Here is a 21,571-nt window from a genome sequence, read left to right on the forward strand (position 1 = left end):
AATATTATGTTAGTAACTGAAGAAATATTACTTTGTTGCGACAATAAAGGCACGCAAAGCTCTAAGATAGATGTAACATACAAGTATATATACATACCTAAAGCGAAAATTTGCGAGTAAGTTCCGTGCTACATTTGACGTAAAACATTTTATGGATCTATTGATTTTCTGACACATAATGCAGTGAAATTCTGTTGTCTACAAGCAGCCTGATCTAAAACCAAACGCAAACATTTTGCGCACATAAAAGCTAATTAAAAAAAGCCATTTGATTAGCCCGCCTATATTTCGATTACTTTAGCTAAAATCAATAAAGTGAAATATTGCATATTATAATGCAATGAAAAGTATTTTAATTATTTCATTAACTCACATTTTCTTCAATATTATATTTCAAACTTTGATTTGTTTAAATGATGCTTATATTCTCGATACTGTTTAAATTACAGGCGATAAATTTGCATCGGAGGAAAAGACACGTCATTTTTATTTGTATTATGCAATATTTATAATTTTTCCGATAGTAAACTCACAGCTGGGTACATCTGAATGATCGTATCAATGAGATTCTTCAATTTCATTCAGTCAAATTGGTTAAATTGTTTCTTCTTCTATCATCAGTCATCAAATCTACGAGAAAACAACCGTAGACTTGCTACGTCATTGAATAATCTAAACTTAGATCTTATTACTCGTGCGTAAACGAGCTGTTTTCGATTCAACAAGAGGCTAACAAAATAAGCTACTGAAGATTTAATTCCATATATGAGTTTAAAACTTAAAATGTAACATTCCATCGCATTTTATAATATTAAATCAATATATAATCACGCGCAATATAAATTTTTATATAATATCTGTTATATTGAATTAGGTGATTTTTAAAAAATATGAATGTGATATAAGGAAATATACAATGAAAAAAATTGTTAATTTGACTAAATCGTTCAACTAAATTACTATTTTGTTAATTGAACGTATATTAATATTTAACAATAAGTCAAATATATCTTTTGTTAGATTTATTATGTTATATTTAATTTAAATATTTCTGTATGTTCAATTAACAAAATAATATTTAATTAAACGATTTAGTCAAGTTAACCAATGTTTTTTCAGTATATGTTAATATTAATGTATGATATTACACTGTGACATATTTATATTGTTGTTATATATTTATATTATTGATCTAGATAATTTTATAATTTCAGGATACGGACATATTTCGCCAAGTACAAATGCAGGAAGAGCTATTACGATCGTATACGCTATTTTCGGTATCCCGATGTTTCTAATTATCCTGGCCGACTTCGGTAAGTTATTTACGCGCTGCATAAAATTCCTGTGGGCATTCGTAAGAAGATTATACTACACTGGTAGCTGTCGCAAGGTTCGTCGCACAGGGCCCGTTCAGGTGAGATTCGATATTCAAGTGCCTCAAGAAACATTTCTAGTCTAAAGAGAAATTAAGTTAATTTATCTTGAAATATCTTTTACAATATCAAACTTTATCCTTGATATTTTTTTAATTGCTCGATTTAATCGACCAATAATCTGATTATTGATTTCATCTTGTTCTGGAAACTCGCAGGAAGTCATGAAGGGTGTGCAACTTGTGTATGATCTCGCCAAGTTTCGACGACCGTCGCAGATGAATCCGGAAGAGATCGAGGAGATGCAGAGGCAGCAGGAGATGCAACAACAACAACCACAGACGGTCCTCAATCTGGATGCCAACACGTCGGACACGCCGGGAACACCAGCATTGTCAACGTTTGCCATCGATGACGAATTTAATTTACCAATTTCGGTCGCAATCGTCATTCTCCTGGCCTACATCTTCATAGGAGCCACTCTGTATTATATGTGGGAGGAATGGGGCTTCTTCGAGAGTTTCTACTTCGTCTTCATCTCTATGAGCACTATCGGCTTCGGCGATTACGTGCCAAAGGTAATAATCTCCCGAATGTCGGTCAAATCAAATAGTCTTGTATTCTCAGAATCTCTCTTTGTAAATTTGTAGATGAAAACTACATTTCGAATTTTCCTTTATTACGATTTGTAGATGTTTATAATTGGTATAATCTCAAGAGAGATAATCATACGAAATGAAGGTATTGATAATAATTAATAGAAATTCTAGAATTAACAGAATTGCTTGAACAGGGTATATTAATTACACTTGATTAATATTTCATAAGTAGTACATGAATCAAATGATTTATCACTTGCTACAATCGCTACATTATAGCTATTTGCTTTGCATGAGGACAGCACGAAGTCCTCGAGGCAAATCCCCGAATTTTATTTAATTTGCGCCCTTTTGAATTTTCGAAGATTTTCATCTTATATACAGTAAATGATTACTCTAGTGTTTCTTTTTTTCTTTCACGGTGGCGATCAGATGGTAAGCTTTTCAACATGCAAAAATTTTTTCGAAGAAAAACGTATATCATCGTCCATTCATTGTTTTTCACGTGCTTATTTTCTTTCGCAAATCGTTTTGTATTAATAAATTTACAAATCCATTGCGATCCATTGAGATTCATGATTCGCAGAATTTAACATTGTGATTGATTGATTTAGCACCCCATATACATGATGTGTTCGATAGTATATCTGGTGTTTGGCCTGGCACTCACGTCTATGTGCATCAATGTCGTACAGGTGAGCAAAAGAGGTTTTATATTTTTTGCCTATATTTACAATTCTATTTATAAAAAATATATATATTTTGTAAATAATATTAAAATTATTTTTTATTATTATTAACTGATTGCATAAGTTCTATTTTCTTTTCAGATTTTTATTTATCATGATAGCAAATTATTAGCTAATATAGATTTTTAATTAACATAATAACAAGTTCAATAATTAAATTATAATTAATATAACAATTTTTATATTTAGTACTTATTCGCGTATATTATTTTGATTTTACGTTTAACAAAACTATGGTGTAACTATAAACCAAGAAAATGCGATTAATTAATCTGATCTAAATTAATCTGACCGAATTAACTCAAATGTCTTGTTGTCAGGTGATGCTGTCAGACTCGTTCAAGCATGCGAGCCAAAAAATCGGTGCCTCGATCGGCCTCGAGCTCGCCGAGGACGACAACTCGGTGAAACCAGCACCGCCGCCACCGGTTGAAATCGCGGACGTCCACGTGAGCATGAAAGAGTCCGAGAGCGGCGAGAAGATCGCGCCCAAGGCCAAGCAAGAGGACATCGATCTATAGATGCATTTCTTCCTCCGAGAAATCCCTACACGTCCAGATCGAGTGCTCGCTCGCTTGCTCGCTCGTTCGCTAATCTCTCGAAATGTGCGTGCGTTTTTCCGACCTTAAAAGAATAATCGTTCGCTGGCTTATGCAACGCAAATACACAATGGGATTACACAGTAACCCATTTCAGCACGTACGCAAAAGCTTCGCGGCTTGAGAAGAACAATCGTCGTCATTCGAGGGACCGTCTTTACATCTCTGATATCTATATGAATTGACCCTGGAATGTTTGACGTTTATCAGGACTGTGTTTCGGTTAAATCTAATAAATAGTTTTACTTATTTTCTCAATAAGCTAAATTGCTATGGGACTCAATACTTTCGACTCTAAAAATTTGCAAATCTTTCTGGCGATATAAAAATGATTCCACATATTTTGACTGTATCAGCAAAGGAATTTTTAAACTATTATACATTATTATATACGTCCATCTATCGTTGAGATCGTGTCGAATAAACGTGACGAGTGTATATATTTCTGAGACGTATATAAATACGATTTTATGAAATTGGAGATTTAATCGTGCTCCTATCAATGCGATCAACGAGTTGTCTGAAGAGATAAAACTCTAGATGATGAGCTCCGATAGAAATTTCTGTGTAAAATGATTGTGTATAATCCAACGAACGTATCGAAACGAATTTGCCTGAAACGATACGCACAAATGTATTTAAATGATGTCTCGTCAGGCGAATTTCGTATATTGAATTTACGATAATAGAAAGAAGTTTTAATTACAGGAAATCATGCCAATGGTATGATGGAATATCACTTGCTGTCCGCTTTTTGCAATTTGGATGTAAATGTAAAAATAAAATAATTCTGCTTTATAAAAATGATAAAAAATTATAATTGTGATGTTATAAAAAATTGTACAAATGGAAATATATATATATATATATATATATATATATATGTATAAAATAAGATAAAAAGTTTGTCGTTTTTCTATTTATCGTTATATATAGTATTACATATTTCATAATACCATTGGCAGCTAGAGCAAATTCTCAATTTATGATAAATAAAATTTATTATATTACGCGATATCTCCAGAACTAGTCATTATTAATACGATAAATTGTGAGATACTATTTTTCATAAAATACATACATCGAACAAAAAAATATCGCCACTCTGCAGCCGTGCTCTTGCCAAATAGGTATATATTCGCGGGTCAGAATATATCTCGCGATTTATTTTTCGTAGTCTAGTGTCTATTGACAATAAATGTAAGAAAATTCAAGTATTTTGTAAATCCTGTTGTTTGTCATAATGTGATTTCCTCCCTAAGTTGACTCTTATATGTATATCATACGAAATGTAAAATTCGAGACGTGATCAATTTGAATAGTCTAATTTCTTTCTTTGCAAATTATTCTAAAATTATATCTGACAGTGTGAAAAAAAGTTTATCCTTGGTAAATTTCTCTCTCTATCTCATTTTGCATATATAAAAAATACATTTAACTTACACAATTTACACGATAGTTAATTCTTCCGCGGGATTAAATAGCAGGATCCTATCTATACAAGAAATAAATTTCAAGAAATGTTATATTAAAAAATATTAATAAAAACTTATTTCATAAAATTTATAGATATTTAAAAAATTAATCGAGAATTAAATTCAATATCTGGAAAAATGTAGAAAAATTTAGAGATTTTTAAAGTAATCCTTGATTCTGAAAATTATAAAATTTTATAGAAGAATTTTTTATCATTTTCTCATTCTTTTATATTTTTTTCTATAATTTTTCCTATAATTGCATTATTATATGTATATATTTTATTGAATTTACGATAATAGAAAGAAGTTTATTGTAACAATAGAGATTAAATTTTGAGAATTTCCGCGATGAAGACAAAACACTCGTGCCTTTTCAAAAATAAAAATAAATTGTTGAATATTTATGAAAGATACACAGCAAGAATTCCTGCATGTGATAGAATTTAATCCATAATCAATGACTCTGTGTGTTTGGCAGGAAATAAAACTTGTAATTTAATTATAGAAAAGGTGACAGCTTTGACTGTATGATTTCCATGATACTATTCGTTGAAAATTCACATAAAAATTATAAGAATTAAGTATATATACATTTATTACTGTAAAGATTACTATTTAATAATATATTATATGTAAGTATATATATATATATATATATATATATATATATATATATTATTATTATTATTATTATTGAATTTATCTACAAATAAATGTTTACGACAGAATAATAAGATGATATATATCTTTACATTTGTTATATATATATATATATATATATATATATATATATATATATATTTATATATATTTATTTATATATATATTTATTTATTACATAGAAATTTTAATAATATTTATAATTTTACATGATTTTATAATATTTTTTTCCTATTCTTTAAACTTTCAAATAATACTTTGTATTTTTTTTTTTAATATTTATAGTATAAAGAAAAGATTTTTAATAGTATAGATAAATATTAACATTAGAGTTCTTGTTTCTTTTGAAAATTTGAATTTACAATATTTATTTTGCTTTTCGAGAATCGAATGGTCGAGCGAGAAATTGATCGATACGAGCTCGCACATGTTTTTCTCGCAACGCCTTTTGTTGGCAATCCTGTATCCATATGGAATCATGTTGCTGTTGCGTTTTCAGTGAGGACAAAGATGGCCAAACGATGACACAGATTAATAGACAGATCGCCAAAGGCCTGCCTAAAGAAGAGACCGCCATCTTCGTGCGATAGACTTTGCCCCTTACCGACACACTTTGCCCCTGGTTCGAGTCCGTGCTAAATTTCGTAGACTTGAACCAAAAGACTTTGCCCCTGGTTCGAGTCCGTGCTAAATTTCGTAGACTCGACCAAAAGACTTTGCCCCTGGTGCAAGTCCAGGCTAAATTCGTTTGACATTACCAACAGACTTTGCCCCTGGTGCGAATCCAGGCTAATTGATCATGAGACCAATTTGAGAGATTTGGCCCCCGTTGTGTGTGTGTGTGTGTGTGTGTGTGAGAGAGAGAGAGAGAGAGAGAGAGAGAGAGAGAGAATATTTTACATATATGCATATATATATATAAAATTTATTAAATATAAAAAATATATTTTTTACACATAAAATGTTTTTTTATTGAAATAATCACAATTTTAAATGTGATATAACACAGTGTTCAAAAATTTTTTTATTAAATTTTTTAATTAAATTTTATTAAAGAAAATTACTTGAAATTTTTTACATTAAGAATTTAAAGGCTCCTTATTCTCTTGTAGAAATTTATCACTACGCCAATTAATCACTTATTTTGAGTATTTAAAATACTATAATATACAGTAATTTAAGTATTCGAAATAAAAGTGATTAATTACTCGAAATAAGTGATAAATTGGCGTTACTAGTAATAAATTTCTATAAGAGTTGAAATAAAGTATAAGAGATAAATAGGCTATATGTGAGCCGTATGCGAAATGTGAGATGTAAGACGCATATTGAAATTTAATTTTTCGATATAACTTTCAAAAATGTACACGAGGTACAAAAAATTAGCTTGGACATTTGTAAGACTTAAAATTGGGATTAATTCTCAATTCTATTAATTAAATTTCGATATAACACACCTTACATCCGCGCACGGCTCACATATAGCCCATTTATTAGTGCAATTTTTAAGTTCCTTATTTTTCAAAGTTCACCTTTTTACGTTATCAAATATTTTTGGTACGTTTTCAAGAATTTTATATTTTTACTTACCGCAGTTTCTTATCCAAATGTAAAATCTTTTATCGCAGTCTATAAAAAATTGAAACAATTTACAATTTTATGATATAATATTATTATTATTACAATTTCTATATATATGCACATATCTGTCAAATATCGTGATTTATTTCACATTATTATTATCTATTTTAATAAAAAAAAAAAAAAAACACTTGCAACAATCAAAAATAAACCGCCTGCCGCGAACGGAAAATGCCAAGAAAGCACGCAATTTCCGCGAATCTCGTAATTTTTTTGAAAAATCAACAATTTCAACGAAATTGTAAATTCTTCAAATCACTGCACAAGTATAATTCACAATAATAATTTGCAGTAACTACGATAAAAAATCGTATACTGAAAACCGCAAACGAAAGTGCAATGGGAGTAAGAGTAAAGTCTGTGATAAAATTAATTGGCAATAGAAAATTAATAATTTTCAAATAGAAAAATTTTGAAATTACCGAGGATTTACAAATAATAAAGTAAAAATATTAAATAATTTATGTTTTCGAATTTTGCTCGCGGAGAGGATCTTTAAAACAAGATTTTTAGAAGAGAGGACCTTTAAAATATAAACAGGCAAAAACGTTGGAAAAATTAAAGCGCGCGTTTAAACAAATAAACGCAATGAAATAAATACGCAATTGTTTTTACTTATCGCTGTAAGCTCACAAGCTTCTGACGTGCTATACACTTTTATATAATATATACAAGGTGTCCGGTAACTAACGGACCAATGATTAAGGGCGGATTCTCTGGCCAATTTGGAGACGATTTTTCCTTAGCAAAAATGTTGAGAAGTCAATAATTTTCGAGTTATAAGCGATTGAAAAAAATAGGTTTTTTGAAAACTAAACGTTTTGGAGTTAAAAGTCTAACATAATTACATTCTTCAGTTAATTTCAGGTAGAGTTTACTATAATAAAATTTTAATTTAAGGCTTAGTTATAAAGATACATAATGACAAAGATTGGAAAGTTGTAAAAAATGATGACCTTTTTCGACATTTTCGTTGAGGAAAAATCGTTCCCAAATTGACCAAAGAATCCATTTGTAATCATTGGTCTGTTAGTTACCGGACACCCTGTATATTGGACACGAGTTTCGTTTGTTTCAGATTCTCGAGAGTTGAAGTAGGAACATACGAGTATCATATATCGTTTGTGACTTGCCGAATGAAAGCAAGACAGAGAGCGAACGAGATGATGAGCTTAATAGCTCATAATGTTATAAATAAATAAATAGAAAATTATAACCTGACCTACTAGTTATTGAATCTTTTTTTAATAAAATATTTCATTATTATTATCATCTAAGTCTAAGTCGTTTAATTACTTTTTAGTTTTTTAATAATTAATTTAATTTATTCTAGTCATTTTTATATGAGAAAAATAATATCACGTATACGTTTTATAATGAATTAATATATTTCGGGAACCGAATTATATATTCTTAATAATATAAAAGTGTTCAAAAATTATATTTGACTTTTAATTTTAATTATTTTATAGCAAAGAGTTCCGAAATCTCTTACACACATAATGGGGATTTTTTTCATCCATATAATTCGCAATTAAGTATATATGTTAATTATTAATTTTAATAAAATAAAAATTAAAATTAAAGGTCAAATATAATTTTTAAACACAAATATATTAAATTAATTATAAAACGTATACCCATGATAGTATTTTTCTCGTACAAAAATAATTAGAGTAAATTAAATTAATCATAAAAGATTAAAAATTAATTAAGGGGTTATACCTACCTGCAAACTTCAAAAAAATCGATTTTTGGATTTTGATATTTTCTTAAAGTACATACTTTCAAAAATATTCCCTGCAAATTTCAAGTCGATTCGACAAAAATTAACGAAGTTATGTGAGTTTAAAGGTATACTGGTGTGAACGTATCCTGCTGTTTAGAAGCAGGGTACAGAAGCGGGTCTCAGGTATCGAACGGCAGCTGCGACGCGGACAAAAGCGGTCTCTATACAAAGCCAAAATATATATAAATAAATAATATATATAAATATATATAAATATATATATAAATATATTATTTGGTTGTGAACTTAATTTGAAACTTCAAATGCGTTTTTCTCAAAACAGCATTTTCAAAATCGGTGACCAAAATATCTCGAAAACCGCTGCATCGATTGAAATAAAATTTGGTAGACATCTTTAATACTAAAAAATCTAGTGCCCGATCGTGGCTTTTGTTTTTTCGTTGCGTATTTTTTTTTAATAATAAAAAAACGAGCGAATTTTTGGTAGCAAAATCATACCTTCAAATTTGAACAGCCGCCATTTTGTCGCAAATTAATTTTTCAAAAAAATGAACGATCGGGCACTAGATAATCTTATATATTAACTAAATTTCTCGGGTTTTTTGATTTCTGGTAAACCAGTTCAAAGTTAGAGTGGTCACCGCAAAACGCTTTTCAAAAAACTGCTTCTGGAAGATTAAGCATATCTTTTTTATTTATCAACATTTTGCAATAAAAAAAATACTAAATAATCTTTGAAATATATATATTTGAAAACATAAATGTTCCTTTCCAAAGCACTTCAAATATTTAAAAAAAAAATTCCCAAAAATACGTGTTTTTCAGACCTTGCAGGTAGGTATAACCCCTTAAAGAATTTAAACTTATATTTTATATAATAATAATAAAACATTTTATTACGTCAAACCGTCGTGAAATAATTAAATAAAATTTGCTAGTTACGTCAAAGTCAAGTTTTCTAAGCTTATAAAACATTTTATTAAAAAACAGATTCAATAAATATAAGTACATGTTATATATATACTTATATTTATTGAATCTGTTTTTTTTATAAAATGTTTTATTATTATCATATATAATATAAATTATTTAATTATTTTTTAATTTTTTTATGAGTAATTTAATTTGTTCTAATTATTTTTGTACGAGAAAAATACTATCACGGGTATACGTTTTATAACGAATTAAATATATTTATGTTCAAAAATTATATTTGACCTTTAATTTTAATTTTGTATTTTATTAAAATTAATAATTAACATATATACTTAATTGCGAATTATATGGATGAACAAAATCCCTATTATGTGTGTAAGAGATTTCGGAACTCTTTGCTAAAATAATTAAAATTAAAAGTCAAATATAATTTTTGAACACTTTTATATTATTAAAAATATATAATTCGACTCTCGAAATATATTAATTCATTATAAAACGTATACGTATTAGTATTTTTCACATATTAAAATGATTAGAATAAATTAAATTAATTATTAAAAAACTAAAAATTAATTAAACGACTTAGACTTAGATGATAATAATAATGAAACATTTATTAAAAAATAATTATAATAGGTCAGGTTAATATTTTATTTATTTATTTATTTATAACATCATAAAATTCTGTCCTTTCCGAAATACGCGAACGCTACGAAAAGATAAATCTCGTACATGCCGCCGGACGAGTTCATGAGCATGAGACGCTCATCTTAGGAACGTATTAATAGTTACTGCATTGACCACTACCACGATATGGCGCTGAAATCAGTGAGAAATGCTGGTCTCTCCTTCATCCAGACCTTTGGCGATCTGTCTATTAATCTGTGACGATGACAACATACAGCTGTCAACTGTGTGAACGACTAACGTTTCAAAGAGACTGGAGGGAAAATGTCTCACATACAGTATGTAGACGAGTTGGTCAAGGAGTACTTGCTCTTCAGAGGCTTTAGTCAGACTTTGAAAGCCTTTGATAATGATTTGAAGACGGAAAAAGAAAAGGGCTTTAGGGTAAGAATTTTAGCAAAATAAGGAAATATTGAACAAAATAAGAATCATTTGTTAAACGAATCAAAATAATTACACAATACGTTTCTTCTTGCTCTTACTATTTCTGTTAATATTGCTTTCCTGTACTTATCAATATGCTGCCTTATGTTTATGTTTTTATGCACAAGATATAAACAGAAATATTCTAAATTGTAATATATGAAAGTTGTCAATACTGAAAAGATGTTTTAAAATATTCTCTGTTTGATTGAACAGGTAGATAAAATAGTTGATCAATTAATGCAATATGTATACAATTATGATCTGACATCGTTGAGAGAACTATGGGGACACTTGGATACTAGAATGTTTTGCCGACTAGAAAGTCATTTTACACCCGCAATCAGAAAATTGGAGAATGCTGTATTAAAGATGTACTTGGTGAATGCGGCTCTGAATGGCAAGCAAGATAGGATACAGGAATTTTTTATCAAAATGGCACCAGAGCTACAGGGTCACTCAGAATGGAAGGAGTGGTTTGGTATATCTCTTATTCATTTGATGAATTTATAACATTGCAAGTTTTTGAAAATTATAATTTGTACGCTTTGTAATATTACAGCACTCTCTTTTATCAAAAATCCTGAAGACAATCCAACTTACTCCGTTCATTTTAGTAAGCAATGGCACGATACTATGTTGGTATCCTTACATAATTTCCTAGCAACAATTTTTCAATTTGGTAGAAAGATATTTTATTGCACTTTTTACTGTACACACATTTTTGAAGTTAAATTTAATTATCTAATTAAATAATAGATCAAATAGTAGAGTAAATATTAAATTAATTAATAGATTATTATTTATACATAATATAATATTATAGATCATTTCAATTGATCATATTAAATCACATAAATATTTGATTATAATTTATCATTTTTCTGTTATAAAACAAAATAGATAAAACATATTTTAATCATATAGTAATACAATGATATTAAGAAATTTAATATTTATTGTTATCTTAGTGTATGCCACAGCCGACATTACTCACGATAGATGAGGATACAAATAAATTAAAACGATTGCAAGAGGAGAATGAAATATTGAGGCAACGATTGAGCGAATCTGTTAAGATAGAAAACATATCTGATGTGAATCCAGGCTTGGCACCCCAACATCTTCCTATTATGGATGATTTTTACATCATTGCTCAGTATGTTCACATTTGTTGTAAAAATTGTTTCGTAAGAAATTTCCATAATTTAATGATAATTGATATTTAATAGAGAATCGCCGTTACTGGAAAATCCTAAGACTCTAAGGAATCTCATAAGAAATATAGGTGGTGGATCTAGTCCAATTATGAGTAGAAAGCTTGCGATAAATGTAAAAAAGATTGCGGAACCTGAAATGTGCTCGACGAAACGAACAAACACGAAAGGGCGGATAAATTCGATCAGCAAATCCGAGGCAGTCGCCAAGAGGAGCATCAGCTGTGATTCAAGATTAAGTAGTTCTAGAAAAAGAGACTCTTCTATGGATACTGCTATCGAGAGGAAAACTAAGGAAAAGATCGAGTCCAGTTATATTCTTTTAAGTCAGGTAAAGAAGAAGAATCATTTTAATCTCAAGAAATTTTTGCTGCTTCACAATTGTATTTGTATATATAATTTATGTAATGTTTACACAGGAGGAATATACAGAGCACAAAACCTCCATAATCCAATGCAAAAGTAATGCCAGTGGATCATACGTCGCGACGGGCGATGCTGATGGTATCATCAAAGTATGGACACCGATTCCCTCGCCAAAGTAATAACACGTTTATATAATTTTCCTGTTCGATGCAACGTCGATGCGCGATTTTTACTATCAATGTTTTTACTAGGACTGTCACTACATTCACTTCTGCTACGGTGAATTCCAATAAGGCTATTACTTCGTTAGACTGGATATCTAAGAATGAACGTTACTTTTTGCACGGCGACAATAACGGCTTGATCCAACTGCACGATACTCGAGATTGCAAAACGCTATGGGATATTCAGCATGAGAATTCGCGAATAGTCACCTTAATCTGTAATCCGACTGAATCGACGTTCGTCTGCTCCGTCTCGGACGGCAGCGAGGGCAAATTACTGCTGTACGACATAAAAACGAGGAAGCTCGAGAGAACGTTGCCGCTGGAGCAGAACGTCACCGCTTTATGTTCCACGTTCAATCATAACGGCCAATTACTTATCACGGGATTGTCCAATGGCAATATATTGATACACGATTTGAGGCGAAACGAGATAATAGACAATCTCAACTGCCACTCTAGCCCGATAATCGATATAGAGTTAATTAACGACTTTACGAATATATGCGCGCAAAGTGAGGACGGTAAACTATGCCAAAGAAGCTTGAATCACTCGGGAAAAATCTTGTGGGAGACCAAAATAAAGATCGACAAGAATCCTGTTCATGGAAAGCTATTTACCTTCGATCAAAGTGGTAGTTATATGTTACTCTGCACGCAGACTGGAGGAAATATATACAAGGCATGTGTTATTCTATATAAGAATAATGCTTAATTACATATGAATATGCTTAATCACAGATGTGCAATAAAAAATTGATTCTGACATTTTTATCTCTATAAACAGATGCCACCAGGTGCACAAGGAAAGATTTTAGAGTTAGGCGGACATAAGGGTACCCTATGTTGCGACTGGTCGACTGCCAATCAATCTGGAACTTGCATAACTGGAGGCGCGGAGGGAAAAGCGCGAGTATCGACGCTACTCTCACCATGATATAGGAATAAAATTAGCATCTGTATAAATTCGTAAGACGAATAGTTATTAATGATATTAATGAGAGATCTTGTAGATATATTATTTTACTCATATTAAACTCACAAATGGCTGCAAAACATTATATTAGAATTTAGATTTTAAAACATTATATTAAGTATAAATCGCCAAAATATTGGTAATATGTGTAAAAAGAAATCCTGATATTTTATGGAAAGTACAATGTATCCCGTCTTAAAATAGTTACTAGTAGTGTGTACTATATAATATAATAATCATATTCTTTGACAAAAGCAATCAGGGATTATTAAAATGTGTAAACTGTACAGAAATTATTATAGGAAAGATCTCATAAGTAATCTCCGAAATTATATCAACTGTACCACACAATTTTACTCGGTTTTATAAAAAAAAAGAAAGTAAAATTAAAAGAATCTCATAAAATTATGATTAGAAAAATAAAACACATGTACAAAAAATTAAGTAAATGTCAATAAATACAAGTCAATTTTAGAATAGAGTATTGTATATTTTCCTGAATTCTTAGTAATTAAACTTTTATAAGATTAATGAATTATAATATAAATTATTTTATTATATGATATTTTTTTTATTATTTTAAAGTAGTTAGTTGTGAACTGTAATTTTCCTCACGTTTATATTTAGCATGAGAGGAGTTTTAAATTGGATCTTCTCATGGACCATCTATTAAAGGGGCCTGTCATATCTAGTTGCGGAGACCAATACCTCCTAAGAGCTTCATTTATTTCTGAAGGAGTAAATGGTTTTGTTACGACAGTAAACTCCTTCTGTAAAAAAAAAGGAACAAATAATATAATAATTAAATTTCTTTCAACAAATACAATATTTACCTTGTCATGATAAAAATACGGCTTATATGTAAATGGATTAACATAATTGAGTCGCTGTCGATCTATAGCATCGCCTTGCATTTTATTTTGATCCTGCCGAACTAGGAAAGTGAGATCAATAATTTGAGCAACCGTTTCATATGCGAGATAACTTAAGATTGTATATGCCTGTTTCGACACAGTAATATCACCTAAAAATTACCAAATATAAAAATTTAAATATAATAAAAAATTGTATAACAGTTTTAATACTAATCCAGATAATACCATCCAAGCCAATCCAGTCACTAAATTTATAGCGATTCTTGTTCACAAAGGACACACGACGAGCCTTGCTATATTTCATATAATTCATTTCATCCATGGATCTTGTTGCGATATCCGCACGAATGCATCTACGTCGTTTGATGTAATCCATAGTGGATGAATTTTCTAGAAGTTCGCCTGTGTTGTCAATCTGTTCTAGAAAAGACATAAATGGGACTTTTTTCTTGGCACTGTCGATTTGTTCATGGTCTATGATACCTTGTGGTGTATCGTTTATTAACATTTTTTGAGCCGAGCCTCCGAATTCTTTGATTTCTAAACAAAAAAATATTCTGTAAATGCACTGAACAATGCACTAAATATAATGTGTGTGCATTAGTTAGAAAATTCCATTACATATCTAAACCCACCAAGATATTTTAGAAGACGCTGAAGCTTGACCTTGTCTTTGCGCAATAAAAAAATTAAGTCCTCTCCATTAATTATGTTACTCTTCTTCGAAAGATGACCGGCTCGCCTGTCAGCAATTTCGCACGCTCTTTTGAGAATTGCTTTTATTTGCTGCAGCACAATATCCTCTATGATTTTTGCAGATTCAAATAACGGTTCACTACTATCACCGAATCCATGCATCATTAGTCGAATATCTAAAAACAATTGAATTTATAGTAATAATACTTATATTTAATTTATCCTAAATAGAATATCTAAAAATAATTAAATTTATAGTAATAATACTTATATTTGATGTAGTATACTTAACCTTACAAATTTCTAAAAACGCTCACCCTGAATGTAATCTTCAGTGTCTGGCGGCTTTGAAAATGACGTTTCTGCCATTTTCGCTTATTTATGTTATTTTTCGATCAAATGACAACGAATAATGTAAGATCTTTTTAAAAAATAAATAAACAGCATGCATTCACGTGTATATATATATATATATATATATATCCTAAAGCTTGTAGACTACTAGTGCTGCCATACACTATAAGTCATAAATGAATTAATAAGAAAAAAATAATATAAGTGTAAAAGAATGGAAAAAAGGATATATATATATATATATATATATATATATATATGACTTATATAAATAAAAAGATATATATATATATATATATATATATATATATAAATAAGCTTATATAAATAAAAAGAATTGAGATTCAATAGAAATTGAGAACTTTTGTTATTTACTGCTGTAAATTATTGATCTATTATTTTCTCACATATACAGTAGCATTATAAAAGAAGTTTTATAATAATGTTTATTGGTATAAATTTCCTACATATAAATTGTTTGGTCAAAAACTTTGTAATAAGAAGAATAATGCATTACTTGTAAGTCTCTTTATTGCTCAATATGTTCTGCTGCAACATGTTCTGGCACAACTTTAGCAATTTTCCGAAATTCTTTGCATAAAGACTTTGGACATTGCATTTGTGTCCAGCTGATTGGTACCATAGCTACACCTGTGGAAAATAAATTATAAATAAATTAGTTAAAATAAGTTATTTAAAAAAAACAAAAAAAATATATATCAAATATCTTTACCTTCTTCACTATGTGCTATTACTACTCCTAATTCATTTTCCGCAGTATTTAATTGATAAGTATGTGCTTCTGTCATTGGCATCTGTCAAGAAGTATAGGAAAAAAGCAATAATTGTAATGATGTGTAATTTATTTTCTAAAATAATTTTAAAGGATACAACTCTTGCGAGAATAATATCTCCAGGTCGAAAGCATTTATACATTTCTAGTTTATCTTTGTCAATTGCTCGAACATCTTCTTTTCTTAATATCCCTCTATAAGGTCTCGTCAGTACTATGTCACCTATACACTTGATGCTACATTTACAAAATCTCTGATTAACTATAGTGACCATAGCTGTAACAATATCACCTGGAGCAGGAACAATACTCTGCTCCGTTATACCCTGTACTTCAATTGTACGAGTCTGTAACAACATACATTAAAAAATTTATTTACAATATAAATAAATATATATATTTAATGTAAATCAATATATTAAAATAGAAAAATATAAATAAATATAAATAAATATAAATAAATATATTTAAATATATTTCTGTTATTTCAAATATAAAGACATCTTTACTTTTTTCAATATAAAAACTAACTTTTCCATCTGTTATTAATTTTACTATGCCAGCAAGCTTGGAATAAATATAACCCTGCTGCTCATATGTTCCAGGTCCAGCTATATTAATTTTATCAGATACACATAATCTTTGTCCTGTAAGAAATTAATTGAAAAATTAGCTTAACATGTTCGCAAAATTCAAATTATTAAAAATTGACGACAATAATTACCTGGCACACAAACGATAAGTTCCTCTTGCTTGTTCATTATTTTATTTTGTTTACACACAATTTACACCGATAATTAAATATTTATTTACAGAAAATATTAATCTGCTGATAGATAATTATATAAATAATCTATGTAAAAGAGAGTAGAATGTATGTAAATAGATTTAGCGTATCAAAAAAATTAAATTTAAATTGATAAAAATAATTTTTCCAAATAACACTTAAAAGGTATATCAATACAAAGTGGTTATGTTTCTTCGCAAATGTTGCTGCTACGTTGTGTTCCAAAATTTACTTCTCACGAATGGAGTAAATTCGATTGACCAATCAGGGCAATGGAAACGCATATTTCTTTATCCTGATTGGTCGAATTATAGCAACTATGAGAGCGAATTTTAGAACATATCTTTAAAGCGAAGCTGGCGTAAAGTAGGTCACGTGACGACGACGTCAGCGGCCCTCGCAAATTAGTCACGTGACATACTTCGAGACAGTTCGAGAATCGCAAGCGCGACTTCGATAGAAGAGTTCCGCGTCTCGTCTCGCTCTGCATTTTTCGCGATCATTATCGTCTCAAAAGTGAATTTCGCGCGCGAAGAATTATGTTATCGGGAGTGTTTCGTGAAAAGTGTTCGTCTGTAAGTGTCATCGTAACGTAAACATCGTGCGTACGATATGTCGTGTCGGCAAGCGAAGTTTTTGTCAAAGTTGTCTCGTCGTCGACATTTTGGCGCTAAAGTGCATCATCAGAAGTATCATTAAATATATATCATTACCAAGTATGTATATCTTATCCTAATTAATTGTATTAATTGTATTATTCCAGTTCATTTGAAATAGCTACAGATAATAGATATAATAGGTAGAAATCGGTATTTTATTATTCTCGCAGCATTTTATGATATTGGACAGAATACAGAAATATTTAGTATACGCAGAATATTAATTAAATCATAATAAATATATTGAGATATTGGTTTAACAATAAATTAACGTTATTAATTATTATGTATCTCATGAGATTATATTCAAGGTCGCTAATTTTTTATAGAAATTACGTGGTTCGAAGAAACTAAGGTTATATATATATATATATATATATATAATCTTAGAAGAAACATTCTCCGTGCACTAACGTCATCTCGGCAAATCTCATGGAAATTATTGACCGAACAGGGATAGGTGATAAGTTACCTGTTTATAGAATGGTAAGTTATCTACTTTTTGGAATATTAAGCGACATATAAATTATAAAATTTTTAGTAATTCATATATATTATAATTATTTTTTGAGTATTATATTACGTATTTTACGTTTGTACAATTTTGTTTTATATTTGCAAATTAAATTTCTAAAATAATAAAGAATATCGCAAAAAATTGGATTCAAAATCGATAATTATAAAATATTTGCACTTTGCAATCAATTAAATAGTAAATTTTTAATATAGTACAGTAAAATATAATTATTTATCGTACTTTAATTAGTGAAAATATTTAAAAATATGCACACGCATAAAATATAAGTTCCTATAATTTAAATATATATTATATATATATATATATATATATATATATATATATATATATATTAAAATATGAATTATTATAAAATTATTATTAATTAAAGAATTTATATAATAAATATTATATTTCTAAATATATTTTTCCATGTATTTGTGAAACTAAACGCAATTTCGAAAACTAAACAATATTATCAGGCGACATGATTATGATATAAAAATACGATAGCGTAAACGACTAGTGATATAAACAATGTTTTCAATTCTCGTAACGACAAATATTTAAAAAGTTTCAAATCGGCTCACGCTGATTGTTGTACACAATATCGAGAGCCGTTCTCAGTTTTATCGGCAGCTACGAGTTAATCACCGATAAATGATTAATACGCGTTCCCGAGAAAATTAAAGCTTCTCGTCGTAAAGCTGCGTGCGGATCGCATCGCGCCGCGAGTGCCACGGGAACACGTATCGCGGTGGGGTTTAATAATAAATTTCAACTTAATCAACACGTGGCAAGCTGTTTCGCGAAACGCACGTTGATGTATCTCGCAGACCCCGTTTCATTACATTGCGAAAGATGAGCCGTTAATATGTGAGAAATCCGGTTTTTAGACGAAGTATATATATATATATCGAGTGTCTAAAAAATCAGACATCTTTTTTCATCACATATTTTAATTAATTTATCGATATTTTCTTGAGAATATTATTAAGATATATCAATAGTTCCCAATTAGGGATGAAAGATAAACAGCTTATCGCTAATTAATTCGAAACAACAAATATAGTAACAAATATATAATATTCATTAATTAATTTCTAATAATCTTTGCTTTAGCAAAATTTTAATTTTTGAAATGTCTTTACTGAAGAAAAATAGACTCTACATTTATATAGCTATATACACTGAGAAAAAAAGTTGTTAACTTGATTAAATCGTTCAATTAATTACTATTTTGTTAATTGAACATATATAAGTATTTAAATGAAAACACGTTATGTTAGATTTAATATCGTATTTAATTTAAATACTTCTATATACGTTTAATTAGTAAAATAATAATTAGTTAACCAATATAGTTAAGTTAACAGCTTTTTTTAGTGTACATATACATATATATATATATATATATATATATATAACTTTTTTTATCTATAATACTATAATTTAACGAATATTCATAATTTTGAAGCATTTTATTCACATGATGGGCGAGCGATAATAATGTTATCAATGTCATTAATCGCGCGAAAGAATGCGAGATTCACTGCTAACAGATGATTTTCGAGCTTAAATTAATGCTCCATGACTCCGTCAAAATTACTGGCGATGATTAATAGTCATTTTGTTTGCTAGTTTATCAAACTAACACAAATCGTTGAAAATACGTCGTTTTTATCGGTGACTGGCTACTTCCTACATCATGGCGTTATTGAAAATTTATATATGTATATAATTAGACAAGGCCGTCTACTTTTTCTGTATAAAAAAATGACAATTTTATGTCATGATATAAATTTGTACGTAATTCTTCATAATTCTTTTCGAACGTTTAACGATGAAGCGATCATCGTCCTTCTTTCTCGCGCACGAGAGATTGTCGTAAATATTAGACGCGCGAATTTTGCATAACGAATTCGGCGGCGATTCGAATGATTGATGAAGTATCGCCGAAGAATGCCTTAATCGGCGATCGACTCCTACTAGGCCTCATTATGAGCGGTCCAACAGAGTCAGCTGGATCGAGGCTTTATCTCGGATCTAAGGGAGGACTAGCCTTGTTAGCAAGCTGAACTATGGACTATTACATTTATCTAACTTGATCCACCGAAGTCGGAACACCGTCCGTATCTCGTGGGTTTCTCGGTAAGGCAGTGATGGATACTTCATGGTTAACATCCTGACACCGTCGCACGTTGAACCGAAAGCCGCGTCCTCTTCGCGCCGCATCACGAGGAAAAACGTGCCTCGCAAACCTAATTTCGGCCCCGGCCCTTCCTTCACGATCGTCAGGACACGACCCGGGGTCCCGAATTTTTCAGTCCGGCCTTTCGTATCTTATCAAGTATCATGTTTTACCGCGCCTTGTAAACCTTCGCTGCTAAAATATGACCCAAACAAAGTTTCTTTATATTTAAGAGGGTGTCTATATATTTTTTCAGAAATAAAAAAATAGAAGAATGTAGAAATGAAGAATATAAAATTATAATAACAAATTATATTAATGATGGGGAAATAAAAATAATTATATAATTTATAAAGAAGCTTTGAATAAGTGTTGACCATAAACTGACACTCATATTATAAACCATTATAGTATACTACGTATACTATATTTCATTTTTATTTTTTTTTTTACTTTCATAATTATGCATCAAACAAGCCTCTATCTTTTTTGTTATAATTTATAATATTCTCAAATATATATACGTATAAGATATGAGGAATTGCATCGTCGATTTTGAGATTATCACAATTAGATTACGAAATCACCGGCGAGTGGAGTCGCACGACGTTGCCGCCCCGAGAGATAAACCCTAAAATTATGATGGTGCCTGTTTAAGACAATTAAGGTGAAACCGGTTAGCAAACACGTGTTACAACGAAAGTCGTCTTCCCCGTCGGACTCATAACCCGGCGTCATGTCTTCTAACTAGGGTCCTCTTAAGCCACCCTTAAGCCGCGGCGTAAAAGTACTGACCGGCTCTTTCTTACGTCGATGGACACATTAAGGACGACAAACCTTATACCGGCCCAAGTGTTTGTCCCCGGGCCCGCGGCTTCGTCGGCCTCGACAATACTTGCACCGTTCCTCGTTCCCGCTCGCGAGATGAAGAGATATAGCTCCCGACTATATGCCCGGCGCCGGGTTCGACGATGTCATTGTTAGGGGCCGTATCGATCTCGCCTGCCGACCGTAC

The 21,571-nt window shown here is 30.2% G+C and overlaps 4 protein-coding genes across 4 annotated transcripts; 2 read left to right on the forward strand and 2 right to left on the reverse strand.

Annotated features, from left to right (window-relative positions):
- The first annotated feature begins 1,189 nt into the window (after positions 1-1,189).
- Positions 1,190-4,549, forward strand: LOC114942231 (uncharacterized). Its single transcript, XM_085479648.1, has 4 exons — positions 1,190-1,417; positions 1,595-1,954; positions 2,590-2,670; positions 3,045-4,549. Exons 1-4 carry the CDS (start codon positions 1,289-1,291, stop codon positions 3,243-3,245), a joined length of 771 nt encoding a protein of 256 aa, XP_085335774.1. The 5' UTR covers positions 1,190-1,288; the 3' UTR covers positions 3,246-4,549.
- A 6,057-nt stretch (positions 4,550-10,606) lies between these two features.
- LOC114942210 (WD repeat-containing protein 91) lies at positions 10,607-14,161 on the forward strand. Its single transcript, XM_085479650.1, has 8 exons — positions 10,607-10,862; positions 11,118-11,382; positions 11,464-11,577; positions 11,871-12,060; positions 12,134-12,449; positions 12,538-12,659; positions 12,736-13,390; positions 13,496-14,161. The coding sequence occupies exons 1-8, from the start codon at positions 10,743-10,745 to the stop codon at positions 13,643-13,645; spliced, it is 1,932 nt and encodes a 643-aa protein (XP_085335776.1). The 5' UTR covers positions 10,607-10,742; the 3' UTR covers positions 13,646-14,161.
- LOC146724542 (transcription initiation protein SPT3 homolog) lies at positions 14,154-15,751 on the reverse strand. Its single transcript, XM_085479649.1, has 5 exons — positions 15,573-15,751; positions 15,195-15,431; positions 14,785-15,099; positions 14,518-14,708; positions 14,154-14,454 (listed from the first exon to the last, which is right to left on the reverse strand). The coding sequence occupies exons 1-5, from the start codon at positions 15,622-15,624 to the stop codon at positions 14,308-14,310; spliced, it is 942 nt and encodes a 313-aa protein (XP_085335775.1). The 5' UTR covers positions 15,625-15,751; the 3' UTR covers positions 14,154-14,307.
- Positions 15,752-16,064: 313 nt separating this feature from the next.
- Positions 16,065-17,343, reverse strand: LOC146724543 (exosome complex component CSL4-like). Its single transcript, XM_085479647.1, has 5 exons — positions 17,127-17,343; positions 16,934-17,049; positions 16,501-16,749; positions 16,343-16,424; positions 16,065-16,260 (listed from the first exon to the last, which is right to left on the reverse strand). The coding sequence occupies exons 1-5, from the start codon at positions 17,161-17,163 to the stop codon at positions 16,139-16,141; spliced, it is 606 nt and encodes a 201-aa protein (XP_085335773.1). The 5' UTR covers positions 17,164-17,343; the 3' UTR covers positions 16,065-16,138.
- Between the last annotated feature and the right edge of the window lie 4,228 nt (positions 17,344-21,571).

This window comes from Nylanderia fulva, unplaced genomic scaffold, assembly GCF_048542155.1.
Source record: "Nylanderia fulva isolate GAGA-0341 unplaced genomic scaffold, ASM4854215v1 Scaffold1263, whole genome shotgun sequence".
NCBI lineage: Eukaryota > Metazoa > Arthropoda > Insecta > Hymenoptera > Formicidae > Nylanderia > Nylanderia fulva.